Raw genomic sequence first — 17,223 nt, forward strand, 5'->3', positions numbered from 1 at the left:
AAAAATTCGTCCGTGGCTCAGACGAAGTACGGAAGCAAAGTTCATGCACATACAGGTGTATATTGACCGAATGTAAATTAATGGTTTTTAGGTTTAGAAGCCACTTCTTTTGTAGTTGCAGGATGGCCCAACCTCACTTTTCAATTGCACGTATCAGCAAGTCCGTTTCTTTATTTGTCGTCCTTTGTAGCAAGTCAATACCATACTGTTGTTGCCAATCTGCAGGATAAAAGAACAATTTATGATGTTGCATTTGCATATTTGTTTTTCAGAACACAGAACAACTGCTAGAAACAGTCGACCAAATTTGGCAAGGACAAAAAGATGAGATTATTTTCTCCATTGAAAGCATGGGTGATCACGTGATTGGCTGTCTGAAGTCACACGGTGAAGCTCTAGGTACCCAGACATGTTCACGTCCAGTGACAGAAGATAAATCGCCGCTGGAAGAAAATGCCGACTTAAAGAATATCTGCTGTTTGTTATCAAAAGGGCTAGGTACGTTTGGTGCTTTTTTTTTATATTTTATATTTTATATTGTTAAAACAGAAAGAATCATATTTTCATTCAAATACTCATTTATCTATGGCAACATTCGTGCCTTATATGCCAGGTGATTCGTGGCGTGAACTGGGAAGAGCCCTTGAAGTTGGCAGTCGTTGCCTTGACGACATTGAGGAACGCTATGGTCAGTTTGCAACTGAAGAACTTGTTTGGGGAGTTCTTGATAAATGGGCTGAAATGGGAAATCCTACGAAGCAGGTTTTACTACAAGCAGTCCAGGGAATTGGCCAAGAAGCTATTTTGGGTAGGATATATATGTGTGTGTGTGTATATATATATTTTTTATATTACCTTATAGTGTGTGTGTGACTGTGTGTGTGTGTGTGTGTGTGTGTGTGTGTTAAAATTAGAGATAGATAGATAGATTGTTTTGAGCAATCAGACACTGACATATCTCACCTTCCTCATAACTTTAACTCTGGGCTTCATCGTGACATGCAATTACATTGAATCTACCACCGACCTTAATTATCTCAGGAGGTTCTTGGTGTTCTTATATTCCCGACCAATATATCATTAGTGAATGCTAAAACTTTGACATTTATGTTGTCTAGGTCCTCCCATGACTGGTATCCACCGTGACCGTCTCCAAAACCTCTACCCATATCTACACAGAGAGATGATGGACGTTGAACTGCTCTTGCCTTACCTTAGAGGAGACGGCATTCTAACCAGGTCTCAGATTGACATAATCCTTGGAGTTCGGGGACAGTTTGGAAAGACTGACAAACTTCTGAAGATGTTACCAAACTTGGGATGCAAGGCATTTGATGGTTTTGTGAGTGCTTTGGAACAAAGCGGTCAGAAACACATTGCCAAGAAATTAAGAGGCAAGGAATGCAGAAATCTCCCATTCTAGTCATTACATTACATTAAATTCACTTTACTACTTCGGCACTTATGTATTGTGCATGGCCTACCTCATACTTCTGTTTGTCTTTGATTTGTCTTTAAGTACAAAATCAGCAAAACTAATTATTCATTTTAGCTCCTCAGTGGCAGAGGCATAAATAAAAATCCCCCCATAATTAAAAAAAGTGAAATGGTTCTTACATGGCGGTGCACTTGTACCGGTACTACATACCTACTTCTGTATAGGGTTATCGATTTTCATCGTTTTCACAAGTGTACAAAGCGTCGATTTTTTCAGACCCCCCCTCCTTCAGAGGTGAAAAGCTCAAAATTATGACAGAGGACACCAATTTGGATGTATATATTCATTATTTTTCAAAGGCCTACAGAAGACATACCCCCTCCTCCCCCCCCCCCCCCCCCCCCCCCAGCCGGGAGCGTACGATTTGCACACTTGTGAAAAATGACGAAAAAGTGTATGACAGAATCTTTATGTTATGGATGTGTATCAATCATTTGGCATCTCATTATTCGTCTTTGTTGTCTCACCTACTACCTATACTGTCATTCAAAGCTCAAGCATGGTCGAAATGACATTGTCATTGTTTTCTGCGCATGAAATTGTTATTTCCCTCTGTGCTAAATAATAAATAAATCTCCACATGTTTATTCTTTTGAAGCTGAGTCCATGGGTCAGTCCGCCATTGTCAGTTGTGAGAGGATGAGTAAAACTTTATCCAAAGAATTATCTGTAATGACTGCTGACAAAATGATTGAGGAAGGTACGTCGATTTTCTGTCACAACATAGGTTTAATTATTTGTTAAAAATGAAGTAATGTTCGTCTAATGACAGACAAGCAGGAATAACGTTTGCCGCGTTTTTTTTTTTTTTTAAATTTTTTAATTTTTTTTGTTCAACTTTAATATGCAGAGGAGTAGTTTTAACGTGTAATTTGATAGAATATTGAAGGAATTTTATAGAAAATACGTCGTCTCTACTCCGTAGGAAAATAGACAAGGGACTTAAGTTTATATGGTTTTATATGAAAATTGGGGGAGGGTGGTTCAAACTTGAATGCTGATGCGTTTTCATGGAATACGTAGGTAGTTTCCATCTATACCTTTATTCACAAATTACAGATCAAATTTCAAAAAGAAAATATATCTTGCAGAGGCCGCCTCTGGTTTTGCGCAAGCATTGAGCGCCGAAAGCGATGATCAACGGATATCCGACATACTGCATTTAGTAACGGAAATCCACAGCCAAACCAGCTGGTTTACTAAAGTTGTACATGTAGGTGAGAGGATGGAATCCCACTGAGAAAAAAAAGGGCAACGAGCAATCCTAAGATGAAATTCATGCCGGTAAAGTGTCCACCCGTAGTTTAGTTTGCGTCTTTTAAATATACATGAATTTCAATCCCGTTTTTAAGTATTTGTGTGTGTGTGTGTGTGTGTGTGTGTGTGTGTTTTTTTTTTTTTTTTTTTTGTCACAATTAAGGTACAATTTTTTGCAGTTTGGCAATCTGCCTAGACAAGTTACCGCATAAGGTTAGATAATTTGAAAATATAAATCTTAAATTTTCTATCATTTATAGTTATCTTTTTTATATGTTTTATATTACCTAATATTGAAATTGCATATTGAGCATCATTACCTCCGCCAAGGAGTTTATGTTTTCACCCCTGTTTGTCTGTCTGTCTGTCTGTTTGTTTGTCATCAACATAACTCAAAAAGTTATGGACCGATTTTTATGAAATTTTTAGGGTAGGTCAGAAGTGATTAGATTTCGGTGGTGATCCAGAGCAATAATCAATCAATAATAATGAAGAAAATGCTGCCTTGGCGGAGGTCTGCGCTCTCGGGTTGCTTTTCTAGTTAATATCTGTTTATATGCCGTACATTTACTCTCATAAGAAACCTGTAACATCCGATGTGTAAATTAAGATAATCTATCTATCAATCGATCTGTACTCAGGGAGCAACCCATTAACCGCGCCACTTATTCTCTGTAACCTTGAGTGAACCATTATTCGTCCAGTCTGTAATCGACTCCATCGTGGATCACATTTATAGTGTACGGCATGGTGAAAAATTCAGGAAGACCAAAGTGACGTGTTCATGGGATATACTGTATATATATATATATATGCTTTATTTTCGTGCCACAAACAACAAATGCTGCTGATCACATTTTCCAAGATCAGACAACATTTAAGTATTTATTTTGGAAAGGAGTACTATTTTTTTTTTTTTTTTTTTTTTTTTTTTTTTTTTTTTTTTTGTGCATGACATCATTCAGAAAACGTTTCCAAACGAAAAATTATAGCTTAAGTGAAATGAGACGAGCAAAACATTGCCATAGCTGTTTATTGACTGGAAAGCTTTCATTGGCGGCTAGTACAGGGTGTATATACATGTATAGATACGATTGTAAACTAACTGAAGGGAATCACATATATTACTAACAATCATGGCATTTAGGTCCGCACTAAGACGTCTATCTGCTTACTCTCTCTAAAGAGCCAATAACAGTTAAAAGAGTCGTAATAATTCTTTACGTTATGATTTGAGATTGATATCGCTATGCTGAACAAAAACCTCCTTTTTTTGTACAGATGCCGAGTCCGTGTATTCGTCCGTACCTGACGGTGTTAGGATAGAGGGGAACACTCTGACAGAAGATATTCCAGAAGAGTCTATTGTCAGAAGACTCGGGCGATTTTTGTGGGAAATGATAAACGCCTTGCCGTTTGGTTGAATAGCTTAGTAATTTATTCACCATCTTAAGAGCTTATCTTTTATGAAGAGCTATCAAACTGTCACTAGAAATATTAACTGCCCTTTTTTCTGTTGGGAAATAGTCTGTATCCAATGAAACCCGGAACAACTGACAGTATATACTGTAGGTGCATGGTTTCCTGTAGCAGTGGAAGGACATGCACGAGATCTTACTTAAAGACGGTGTGCCTGTAAAATATCGTGTGTGTGGGTGTGTGTGTGTGTGTGTGTGTGTGAGTGTTGATATTAGAAAACTGTTTGTTTTTTGTGTAGTGTACTCGCATATTCAGATATCATCGTCCTTTAAAGAGAAAACATAAATAACGTCTTTGTGTGTGAGTATACAATATGTACACTGTACTAGTGACTGGATAAAATCCACTCATATTTTATTAAAGGTATTGATTTACGTTTGCTTTCAACTGTTCTCTTTTAAAATGCCAAGACTATTCTTTTCTATGTTATTTTAAAAAGTAATGTATAGAGGAAATCAATATGGCGTACACGTCTGTTGATTTTTTTTACCTTATAAGATATCGATTAGGAAATTCTGCAATTGTACACGGAAGGATACAATATCGAACAAAAGAAATGGAACGAACAATATTGTAAGGGGTATTTTGTGGTGTTTACGTTATTTGCAGTTGTTTTCGCCCCATTTGATCTCCCTTTGTCACAGCTGAAAAACATTGCATTCAGACAAATATATATACACTTTTCTCACTTCCGTCTATCACATGTATATAGTTATTTTTATATCAAAATTATCTACCAGTGTAAACCTGTACATTTTTGTCTGCTGTATTATATCAATTTTTTTTTAATTAGTAAAATAGTTGTGAGTTCAATGCAAGGAAACATACGCCCATCTTAATTACTTGCATGTCTGTTAATTTAAGTACAGGATACAAAAGTAAATCACTAGAAATGTCCTTAAATGCAAAAGCAGTTAGATTTAAAGTGCTAATTTCTTTGAAGTCTAATACCCTGCAATTGATAAGTGCTCTATTTTAATTTATTTACATTCATAATAAGTTGATCCGCGGACTAACTGCTCCGCGGTTTAAATATGGCCGACCCACCTGAAAGCAATGCCACCGGTTCTGCATGGCACATAAATTAAATCTCGGCTCCACTTCGATAAGGCGTAGGGAACAAGGCAAACATCAGTATAAGAGTGCATTGCGCCCTGATCGAAGTAGAGCGGAGAACGGGTCCATTAGGGGATCATTTTTCAATGGGGTCGGCCATACTTGATCTGCAGATCAGTTAGTCCGAAGATCGACATGTTCTGAATTCACTCATTGACCCTTTCACCAAAGAAGCTGATTGATTAAGGTGGAGAGGGCGCACGCTGGAGAAAGGCAAAAAGCAGCAAAGAATTAATGAAAACTCAAATACTATTATTATTATTATTTTTGTTATTATTATTATTCTATTGTGCTGTAATAAATATAGCAAAATAAGTAGAAAGCTGATTTTTCTTGTGCATGCCATGAGAATATGCTTTGGTTTTAAAAGGAATATACGAAGTACAATCTGGTTTTAATGACTTTTAATTGCGACATCAGCTCTTCATATGAATCCGTCTAGCTAATTAAGAAAACAAAAATACGTGGTTGATTTTCAGTCATATAACAACCATTAAAAACATTATCTTATCTTCATATTTTCGAAATTATCACCTGTAGAAGAGTTTTACGCTTCACGAAAGATGCACATATTAGCATATCAAAGTCTTGTCACAGCAACGGTCAGTGGTACGTCTGGCCTCATCTGGCTGCTACTAAGGCTCTAAGGCGGTAAGGTTTTGCTCCTGACAGTTTTCTTCGGGTTTGAACTTGAATACTATTCCAGGCATCGGTTGGAGCTTGTCCAATTTGGTTCAGATTTGTTGTAGGACCAAATTCGGCGAGTATTGGCTAACTAATAATGGCGGTTTTGATGGCCACGGTAGCTGTTCAGGGCCTTGGTTCTGCAAGTACTCTGTAAATGCTGGTGTTCCGCGTAGACTGACATTTTCTTCTTGTAAAGTGATGTTGTTCTTTAAGTTCCTCTTGCAAATGCGGGCGCGTACGGATACACACCCTGAAACCCATGGCGTGTTCCGAACTACGGTGAACGTTGGATCCTTCCGTGACGTTTCTAGTGGTTTGGTAGTTGGGTAGACCTAGAATTTTTTGACTGAACCTTGCTCTGCCATAGTCAGACTCAGACCAGCCGAAAGAGCACCACCCAAAGAAATCACCACATATTACGTAATGCAGCCGTGCTTCAGACAATTAAGACAGGGAGCTAATAGTTACTGACACTCCTGACTACACATTATTCACATGAGATACACTTTTTAGAAATAAATAACACATTTTTGAAACTAAAACATTTCATGCCAAGTCTCTACATGCATGATTGGTGTAATATACGGTTTTACACGCTCGGTGAAACACTAACCATTAAGCATCCAACTGCTTTCACTCCGAGATAAATCTCCTTAGAATAAGTTATGCTGGAAAATTAAAACCAATCATTTAAACGCAAAAGACAATTAATTAATTAATTGATTCTAATGGCACGTTGTAGAATAATGGGGTATATACAATCACACAATGTAACGTACCGGTATATCTCTAAATGATGATGAACCTTAACGTCCTTACAGACTCCTGTCTCTACCTAGCCCTCAGAGGTAGAAAACTATAATTAAAGAAGACATTTATGAATCAATATCACAGTCGAAGAAAAATCTGTGCGAACACAGGAAGATGTTCATTCACCACACCATTCAGTAGCAATTCACTTTTAATCAACAACTGTTTATAGATATTTGTCAATAGGGTGCAGCATCGTCGGTGATACTTCGCTGTTTACAGTGTTGGCCACCCGCTTTGTGTGCAATTTATTTGTGTATTTGTAATATTTCGCATACAGCTGGGAGGCTCGTATTATATCTATTACTAAAAAAGATATATATATATATATATATATATATATATATATATATATATATATATATATATATATATATATATTGAAATGGGTATTGGCCTGCATGCTAAAGTAGCTGGATTGGAAATCTATTTTACTGCAAATGTCTGTGAGCATACGTGTGTGTGTGTGTGCGTGTGTGTGTGTGTGTGTGTGTGTGTGCATCGCCTTTGTCCATATTGTTAACTTTTCCTGTCAGAAAACTGAAATTAAATACTACTTCGTTGAAATTGACTGACAATTTACGGATCTAATCATCGGCAATTTTAGCCGTAAGGGAAATTGTGTATTTAGTGAATTAATGAGTAATCAATCATAAGTATAAAGTATAAAACAAGCTCCAGTCTTCTACACTGGCACAGAACCAACCATACCAGTAACTCACCAGAAGTGATTTCAAGATGGACGTGTTCTTCATTAGAACGGCATCCTTTTTGTGTTTTATGTTGATTCTTCAGACCGCTTACTTAAATGCAGGTAAGTAATCTGTCTGGTGATATACAGCATGAGCATGCAGATAAAAAAATAAATGTGGGAAAAGAAGGAGAAAAGGCAGTTATTGATATGATGAATTATCTTTAATGCTAAATGTATAATACAACTTTAAATGAACAACATTAGCGAAAGGGTATGCTTTAGCACATGTATGATGTTGATGTTTGATTTTGAAATATCATTTGAAAAAAAAATATTGAATCAATTTTGCTGAAATAGATGATTAAATTTCGAGGTGATGCTCCAAAATTTTGTAATATTCGCGAGCTATCAAAATCGTTTATCAAAAAATTAATTTCGCACTTTCGTTCACTTCCTTCCCTTTAGTGAATGGAAAATGTAGAATTTAAAAAATATATGACATGTCGCAAAAGCGATTTTTAAACAGCATGACCGTTTGTCGATTATTATGCGTGTCATATTTCTTAAGGGGGGGAGTAAATGGCTGAGATATAATCTATATTCGTATTATTGGTTCCAGAAATCTGCAGCCCGTGTCCCGGATGTCCCGACTGCCCTAAATGGACAAAATGGATTGACCGGGATGACATCAGTGGCACAGGCGACTTCGAAACGTTTGATCCGCCATATTTGAACCGATCTGCGATAGTTCGTATTATATCAATGCAGTTTACCCATGTCTGGTTTCTTAACTGTTACTTGTTGCTTTAAATTTTCTTCGGCGCCATAAGCCCTTTTAGTCAGCAAAACCTAGATTTGATATTTTACACGGCTTTACTTTGTACAATTCTATGTAAAATTTCCACAATGTAGCTGTAAAATAAGAAAAAAGAAGCAACCTGATTCTACAAAATCCTGATTTATAGATAGTTCAGAATGACCTAATGAAATTACTCGAGATTTCAAAATTTGAAAAACTCGTAACTCACCTTTTACCCCGGATCTACTGGCGTTACAGTGCATCGATATATTTCAATTAAACAACATGTGTATTTTCCTTTTTCCAGTGTGAGGACGGAAAGGCCCCTATCGACATTGAGTGTGATATCCAAACATCTAGAAAGATATGGTGGTTGCATAGTTACGTCCTGAGACCAGGATACAACTGTACTTTACAGAATGGAATTGGTTGTTTCAACAGAGACCAAGGTTCCGGCTACTGTCCTGATTATCGCGTACGGTTTCTGTGCCCAGCTTAAAAGACTGGGCCACATCACATCACTTTACTTTTTTTTCATTGGAGAAGAAAAAATACTGGACACCGAAATACATGTATTTCAAGGTTAAATTGTAAGAACTAAAATAACCTGTGAAAGTGAACTCTCTTTCTATACGGTATTCGAGATGATTATTATAACATCATGAAATCTGATAATTTTAATCTTGTTGTGAGCATTGATTCTTCGAATTAGAATTTTTACTTAACGCTTTATTGGTGGAGAACTTGGAACTTGAGCAAATTAGTGAACTTGAAAAAGTAAACATTTTTTTCTGTACGACCCGATTCAATAGTAAAAAATAAATGAGCTTGAAAATATAAATATTTTGTTATGGCCTGATTATTGTTTTATATAATAATTACAATTTCATAATAATCACCTTTAGTTTTTATTCTGTTGCAATCGTTATAAAATGGTTACCCAGTGTAAAACTACCTAATCGTCGATGGAGAACACAATATGCGTGATTACGCTGGGGATCGAAGTTGGTCGATTTTGGCCCTTTTAATCGAATAAACAATCGACTTAAAATTGAACGTAGTCTACAGTGCATTGATTAACAACTCATTTGTCGTGTAATATGTGTTCCTATCAGTACCAACTCAGACTTGGTAAACCTCATTTTACGTCATCAATCGACTAGATAACGAACATGTACATGGGCCACGCATGGCCTCTGACCTTTCAGATATCAAAGTCACAACTTATCTCACCCTTTTATGTTCTAAAACTGCCTACATTGTGGATTTCACATGAACAACCTTAATCAAAGGGATAATAACTCTTCATAAGAGATCTATATTTCACAATAAAAACATTGTGAACAGCTCATAGAAATATAATATATTCTGTTTTACCACAAAAACGGCAGTTATAGCTATTATTCTGATATCTGAGCTCGTCTTTAGACCACGTGACCTCCATTGATGGATGTACTCTGTTATAATCTCTTAAAAGATTTTAATATAAAACCAAACTTTTTTGGAAAAAAAACAGGGACTAACTTTGAATGTAAAAATGGATTCAATAACCATTGGTAAATATGGGAAAATTGTTATTAACTCCAGGAAATTTGTTTTTTGGCCAAAACGAAGAGTTATTAACCCTTTAAAAATTAAAAAAAAGATAGTCCTTAGAGCTGCTTCACTCACTAAACACCAAATGTTTCAAAAACAAAAAGAATTGTGTTTATCGATCCTGCTTACATAAAATGATCTCTCGTGAATTGAGTCTATATGCAGCCTGTGTTCTCATCAAAGTTCATGGCTGATCAAGCTGGACTGGAAGCATGCAAATCCAGTGACGAATTCAGGATTATTTTAAGGGGGGTGTCCGCGGATGCTAAGCCGACCCTCCCCCCTCCATCTAGGCATGGGGTTCGGGCCCGCTTAAGGCCCTGGAATTATAATTTCAAGAAGGAACCATCGGTGTATTTTTTTCCAGAAATTAAAGGGGGGGTCAGGACCCCCCTGACACTCTTTACGTTTTATTTCCTTCCTTTCCTCTTTTATTTAAACTACAGAACAAAACAAAAAGCAAGATTTTTTATCATTGCATATCACATTAAAATGCCCTCGCTGACCGCCTCCCTTCCGCGAGTCAATCGAGTGAAATAAGGCATCATTTCTTTCCTCCTACGCTGCTTTAAGTAGAATCCCGGATCCGCCTGTATTAGTAATTATGGCAAGTGATTAATCGATAGAGCAATAGTAAAGTCCCCTTTACACTGGACGGCGTCCTTTCTGCGTCCAGCAGTACGGCCCCATTTGAGAGTTAAAAAATTATAATGCTTTACGTGCCGATAACTGGCCGATCATTGAGCATTCATTCTGATACAAAACCAATGCTCGTGCCTCCTTATTAAGACCACAGCGATGCCAAATTTCATGGTCGCAGGAAGGGCGGAGAAAGGACGCCGTCCAGTTTAAAGGGGGGTATAACGGACCGTATAGATCGAATGAAATTATTTGTGAGTCAAGTAATACTTGAAGTTAGGACGCAGTCCACTCGAGTAACAGCTCTGAAATTCAAAGTAGATTGAATATAGATAAACCTCTGAAAGCAACGTTGGTAAAAGACGTTGTAAGACACCTAGGACGGTTTAAAGTGCCCTCCCTCCGTTAGATTCAAGTTAACTTTAGCGTTGCGTAAGTGGGTCGCAATCTCGAACGGAGCTTACCTGTGTAAATAAAAAGATATACCGGATTCTGTTTCACAACGAGCCCTCTCTCGCGCATGACAGAGATATGAAATACATACAAAAAAAATTAATTTTAGACAATTAAAACTCAGCACTAAATTTACCGAAAATAGATCACAATAAAACTATCAATAATATTTTTGGGCTCCATTTGGAACTGTTTAAAACTATGATTCAGATTTTTAAAGAAATCGAAGAGGGGTCACCACCCCCTTAAATCCGCCACTGTTAAGAACTATAATTACTCAGACAATCGTAATGAATTTAAAAAATGTTCTCGAAATGGTGTTAAATATCGTAGATTCTAAGCGGATTTAGGATAGGGCAGATTCTGGTGATTAAAGTAAATTTACATTTTTTTTTTAATAAGAAGGTCTCACATTGCTTCTATGACTTTAAATCAATTCAACATGCATTCTGCCACAGCATGACACGTATTTTACTAATTGGATGTGGCCGCAGGTTCACCAGTGCATTTCCATATCCGAACCGCTGGAAATGAAAATAATAATGAAAACGGAATAAGCAGATATTTTAATTGAGCGAAAGAGCTGAATCAGTGCGTATGTACATATGTATGTACGTATTCAGACAGAAAATGCGATTTATATCCGTTTTAATGATGTGCATTGCACGTATATTTGATAATGGGCAAACTGTACTACGGAAATAAAGTTACTTTTCACAGAAAAATATGCAGTTATTTAATAGTAGGGCCTATGTTTGGAGTGCACGTGCAGATGACATAAAGGTTAAGAAAATCAAATCATTTCGTTCATGAAACCTGCATGTAAGATAAAAGTGGAGAAACAAACGAATATGTTGTCTCTCCCGTTGTCTCTCACTCCTCCCACCCACCTTACTGAGACCGCCCCTGCTTCACGCAAGATGATGCCGCTAGAAGGCCCATAGATTGCACACACGTCTCAACCAGGCGCAACTAAAGCATTCTCTACGACGGTTGACTGCGAACAACCTTTCAAGTCAGGGCCGATTTAGATGGGCGACAGGATCTTCCTCCAGTGATATGACAAGGTGAATTGATTCTGCATCAGCCGTGTAAGACAGCCAGTCTGGATGAAAGCCTTTCAGCTCGAGTGGAGAAATGTCAGTCTAACGGCCTCCCAGTGGTACCAAGCCGCTACTCACTTTTAAGTCAAGGCTTCACAGGGGCTTTTCTGTATCCCGCTTTACATTTGCATGCGTTGGTGTAATATACGGGGTATATTTCTGATATGTGCGTCGTTAGCGTTCAGAAACACCCTTGGTGAAAGGAAGCAGAATGTTTGGTTTCTTGTCTGTTTTTTTTTTTTTTTTTTCATATTGGTCTTGGTTGCGTGTTTCTTTGGTTGTTGTGTCTGTTAACACTTTCTCTCGGGGCATCTTTCAAAGAAAAATTGTTATGACAAAGTGAGACTAAAATTCACGTACAGCAGCATGTAAGGGTCTTTGATCATGCTGAACAAGGACAAAACATTTCCTGTTGCACGAAAATAAAATAAAAACATTTTTAGTTCTACTTTTTTTGTCTCAAGCAAAAGACATATTCCAAGAATCAGTCTTCCCCTTGGACATTTGTCTTAAAAATCACGTCCGTTTAACGTCACACTGATCATTCGCTTAGACGGCGAACAATCGCAATGGGCAAGTTACCCAACAGTACAATACCTCTAACACGACAGACAAATCTATGACGGTGAGCCTTTTCACACCAAGGTTGAATCGCATAAATTCAATATCCCTATTACCGTTGCTAAATTGAATATCTATTTTATACTTAATGGACTTGTGATTATTAGAAATAGGACGCCTGTGAGTGATAGCCTATTTCTTTCTGTGGCAAGCGTGCGCGATAACAACTTGTAATGATTGGGCGGTACAGTTATCCCGCGGCGCATGGACAAGTTCCATGCTCCGGGATGGTTAATAATTACAGTTACGACAATTTCACCCATGGCTATATACACGGTGAAACATCTGCCCTGAATAGTTTAGAGCGTTTTATATCTAAGATCAAACTGTTGCTGAGCGTCATTTCGTCATTTGTTTAAAAATAAATCTACTCGTCGCCTTTTGTCTGGTAGCGGAGATATTACATATCTGATGCAGCATTGTTGGAAGGAATAGAGGGCAATAGATGCAAAAAAAGAGCATTTGTTGCATTCTTTTTTAAAAAATCAAGTTTTGTCTTTTATCTTTTAGGGTCACACAAAATCAAATAAAATCATCAGCGCAATTACCTGACAATATTTAAATGGTGCACAACTTGCACTTTCATATTTACTGGCTTGAATTGGGATCTTGTGAAAAATGATGAATTTTGATATTACGTGAATTATCTCCAAAAATAAATAATGCGTAGCCGATCCTTACACTCAGAGAGAAAAAAGATTTATCTTGAAATCAGTACCCTCTTAAAACAAGTACATTTAACGTAGGATTTGTTGCTGGAAAAAAATGGGACCCCCTGGAAAATGTAACGTTCTCAAAGCGTCTTCATCCTCAGACTGTCGTTGGAAATTTATATTGCAGTTTTAAAACACTTTTTGCCAGGACATGTCATGCGTGGTCAAGCCTCGGTCGTATTCTTCTTGGAGTAGGCTAATGTCTAAATCTTTAGAAAATCTATTCGGATAAAAGACCAACAGACCTTAATTTGGCAATTTACCCTTTTCCAAACCTTAATGTATATTCTAAAAAAAAACAAATCAGTGAACAGAAAAAAAATCAGTGTTCAGCGGTATGACCAAGGAATGTTTCTGTCTCGCCACGCTGTTCAGTATAAGGGAGATAATGAACAGAAAGCGAATTCTTTATATTTGTTGGGAAATGTTACCACAAAATCAACTGAGTTCACTGATAATTATTCGAAAATCATTTTATTAGCTTTTGTGTATATATGTGTGATGTCAGCCGCCCCCTCCCCGCCCACTTTTTGACCCTTTTTAATCCCGTCAGAGAAGACAGACCACCTGCGCTTCTCTGTTTTGAATGCAAAGTTGTTGATCATTACGTGAAGCCATCAATACAAGAAATGATAGAAAATACTTCTTTGAAACGTTTTGTTGGACACGATCAAAACTGAGACCTGTGGGAGCCAGGGTGAACCAAGGTGAACCAGGTAGAAGACGCTAGGACCACTACTGGGGGGGAATACCTGGCCTAGGACTGGTACGTTCCGCACGATGGAGCCACTGTGCCCGGGGGGAAAACACTGTGCTGAATGAAATTTGCGCAGAATGTGTCAGCTTCGGGAATATTTGGCACTTGTCAAGATAGTGCCTGTACGGCAAAATGCTTTTAAGTTTAGAAAAAATATATTTTTACGGTATAAATTTGAGCCATTTTATTCACGGACTGAAAATTAAAATAGATAAAATCATGAGAGGATGCATGGCAACGGTTTAATGGTTAAACGTGAATTTGATGAGTGCACACTTTACTTCTCAAGTACATCCATGTTCTTGGCATAAAAAACATGTTAAAAATTAGGCACACAACAGCCAGACTGAAGTTATTTATAAGCTTATATAACACATTTTATCAACATCAACGACTGAATCATCACGCCACCGAGACTCAGGTGTGAATGCTCTCGATAATATTGAGGGTTAAAAAAATTTCTTGTCCCGGAGGGTCAAATTAAACGCCCCCTTTTTCCTCTGACTCCTGTACTTAACGTATTTGACCGAAGGGGGCGTATGTTCCGAAGATGACATCTACTTTGTTAACATTGCCCGCCATGCTCATTTTAAAAGAAATTCGAATGCCGAGGCAGAAGCAGTAAATGAGAGTGACTATTTTGCTTGGAGATTAGAATGGGGACGGAAGACGTTATGGTGACAATATTAGATAATGCGTTAATAGGATCTACTGCATTCTGTAAAAACGATATTGGTTTGGGGGTTTTAAGGAGTAGCTCCCCAGCAGAGCAAAGGTATAATTTAGAAGAAGAAGGGACTACGTTTGGTGACAGTTACAGTAAGCTGCCCATGAAATACCACAACTGAACTAATGACGTGGGTGACATTATTAACAAGTATTGGGATTTGCAGTTCTTGTCGTTGTTTTATCAATTTTATCTGTCTATCTGTCTATCTCTGTATTTGATTTGCTTTATTTTTCACGTATCTATAATTGTCTGCTTGGTTTGTATTCTTAATTTTCTTATAGTGAAGAAAGGCTTTTAACTACATCGACATGGCAATGGACATTAAATAGAGAATGATGAGGGGGGAGATTGTGATCTCTAACGGCGCTTCATTCTCTTCATCCATAACGTCATTTATACAGGGTGCGATTGCAAGAAATATGGAATTTTTACTTCCACATATGGTTTTGGTGACCGTATAGTGACCGACATTGACCATAACAGGATTGCTGGTCTTACATTGAAATTTGGCGCAAGATTTGTAACAGCTAGCACTGGGGTAAGTTATGTTTGTCTGTGTTGACGCACCAGTCGTGACATCTCTAGATATGTGGGTAAAGCATAAAAACCATATTCAACAAAGGCCGCGTCTTGTTACATGTTAAATTGTGCGTGCCATTATCTTCCAGGGATGACCTTAAAGGTTTTATCTGTCTTTAACGGAGGATGCTCGCTTTGATACTAGGTCTACCCCCCCTTCTCTCTCTCTCTCTCTATCTCTCTCTCTCTCTTCTCTCTCTCTCTCTCTCTGTAACACACTCACAATACCCTCACTCCCTCACTCTCATCCTTTCTCTACCCCCCGAACATACTGTCATGCCCATACTCACGCACACACACATTTACACACACACACATACACACTTGTATTGATTTTCATCTATTTTTTCGGTTTTTCAGTTAAATAGCGAACAGGAAAAGTAATTATACGCCCAAGACATAAAGATTAATGAGGCACAATAAAAAATAATGTGGCAGAAATAAGTCATAGCAAATGGGTACTGTTGAAGAAAAACCAATACTTATTCTGCTATTGACTTTTTTCAATCACATATAACATCGGAAAGGGTTAATCAGACACATCAGGTGTTGGTGGCTATACCTTCTCCAAGCATTTAGCGGACGCAAATATTCATTTGGGCTTTGTTCCGATCCTTTATAGTTTCACAGCAGTAGTGGAAGTAATTAAACTGTTAAAAAAGGTGACTTTACACTGAGATAGACGGAGGAAGATGGATGGTCAAATGCTTTATAACCGCTCAGTGAATCATGTATTCATTTAGCATCCTTTATATGACTCAATATTATTCCAACAGCAAGGAAATAGAGTTCTGCTGGAGGGGCAGGTTTTTAGCTGGCAGAGCGAAGATGACTCGGAAGTAGGAAGTTATGTTATGGTAATAGTACTAGCGGTACAGTATAAACGGTATATACGTACGTACTAGTAGTGCGATCCCCACACTCAAACTCCTGTTATACCGGGCTTGCGACCGCTTGGAGAACACATCTTTGTCCACTCTCACTTCTTCTGTTGAGACTTTGGCAATGTTTGATTGTCATCATCAAATGCATAGTCACTGTTCATGGACGTTTAATATTGCAGCCTTTTCCTTAATTACATATATATAAGAGTGGATCAGAATTCTCGCCCAATTGGTCGCAACTCCGGTTTAACAGGCACGTGCACAGGGCTTGTATACATGTAAGCTAGTAATATATACTGCACAACGACTGTAGGGGCATCCCTTCTGTTGCTGCAGGGTATGGAAGTTCCTACATGTAGTGGTGACACCGTGGGCACGCCCTCACCCCCCCCCCCCCTCTACAACATTGAATGTATCCAATACCACCTCCACCCCCAACCCTCCCAAATTGAACATATCGGTATTACTGGGGTATATATTAGACAAGCAGAACGGATCTAACTATAAGCATTTTACCAAACAAGGCAACATTTGCTGCTCTTGCTTCCCTATTAACTATAGCAAAAATCCGGATTGACAGGGCGCAGGGGGGTTGTGGCGGAGGGGGGGAACTGAACACACTCAGACCAGCCCCTGGATGTTACACAATCCTAAATAATGGAAATGAGAACGTGGAATTAGGTGTGGAAACATGATTATCAAGGTGTTGATGGATTGTTATTTGCTACTGAACTACTTTGTATTCAAATAGATAAAAAACAGAAGTTTTAATCATATAATCAGAGCTTGTTTGATCAAACACTTGCTT

General features: G+C 37.9%; 1 protein-coding gene and 1 long non-coding RNA gene across 2 annotated transcripts; both read left to right on the forward strand.

The window, feature by feature from the left end:
* Positions 1 to 2,094: 2,094 nt before the first annotated feature.
* LOC147761562 (uncharacterized) lies at positions 2,095 to 5,879 on the forward strand. The gene is made up of 3 exons (XR_015334753.1): positions 2,095 to 2,198; positions 2,590 to 2,782; positions 4,037 to 5,879. It is a non-coding gene; the product is annotated as an uncharacterized LOC147761562 (long non-coding RNA).
* Positions 5,880 to 7,535: 1,656 nt separating this feature from the next.
* On the forward strand, positions 7,536 to 9,181 carry LOC106156421 (uncharacterized). The gene is made up of 3 exons (XM_013531678.3): positions 7,536 to 7,661; positions 8,161 to 8,288; positions 8,648 to 9,181. The coding sequence occupies exons 1-3, from the start codon at positions 7,586 to 7,588 to the stop codon at positions 8,837 to 8,839; spliced, it is 396 nt and encodes a 131-aa protein (XP_013387132.2). The 5' UTR covers positions 7,536 to 7,585; the 3' UTR covers positions 8,840 to 9,181.
* Positions 9,182 to 17,223: the final 8,042 nt, after the last annotated feature.

This window comes from Lingula anatina, chromosome 5, assembly GCF_051362555.1.
Source record: "Lingula anatina isolate TDL-2025a chromosome 5, LinAna3.0, whole genome shotgun sequence".
Lineage (NCBI taxonomy): Eukaryota > Metazoa > Brachiopoda > Lingulata > Lingulida > Lingulidae > Lingula > Lingula anatina.

Coding starts and splice junctions, on each gene's coding strand:
- LOC106156421 (XM_013531678.3), top strand. CDS start 7,586: ATGGACGTGTTCTTCATTAGAACGGCATCCTTTTTGTGTTTTATGTTG. Junction 7,662..8,160: donor GACCGCTTACTTAAATGCAG/GTAAGTAATCTG, acceptor TATTGGTTCCAG/AAATCTGCAGCCCGTGTCCC. Junction 8,289..8,647: donor ATTTGAACCGATCTGCGATA/GTTCGTATTATA, acceptor TCCTTTTTCCAG/TGTGAGGACGGAAAGGCCCC.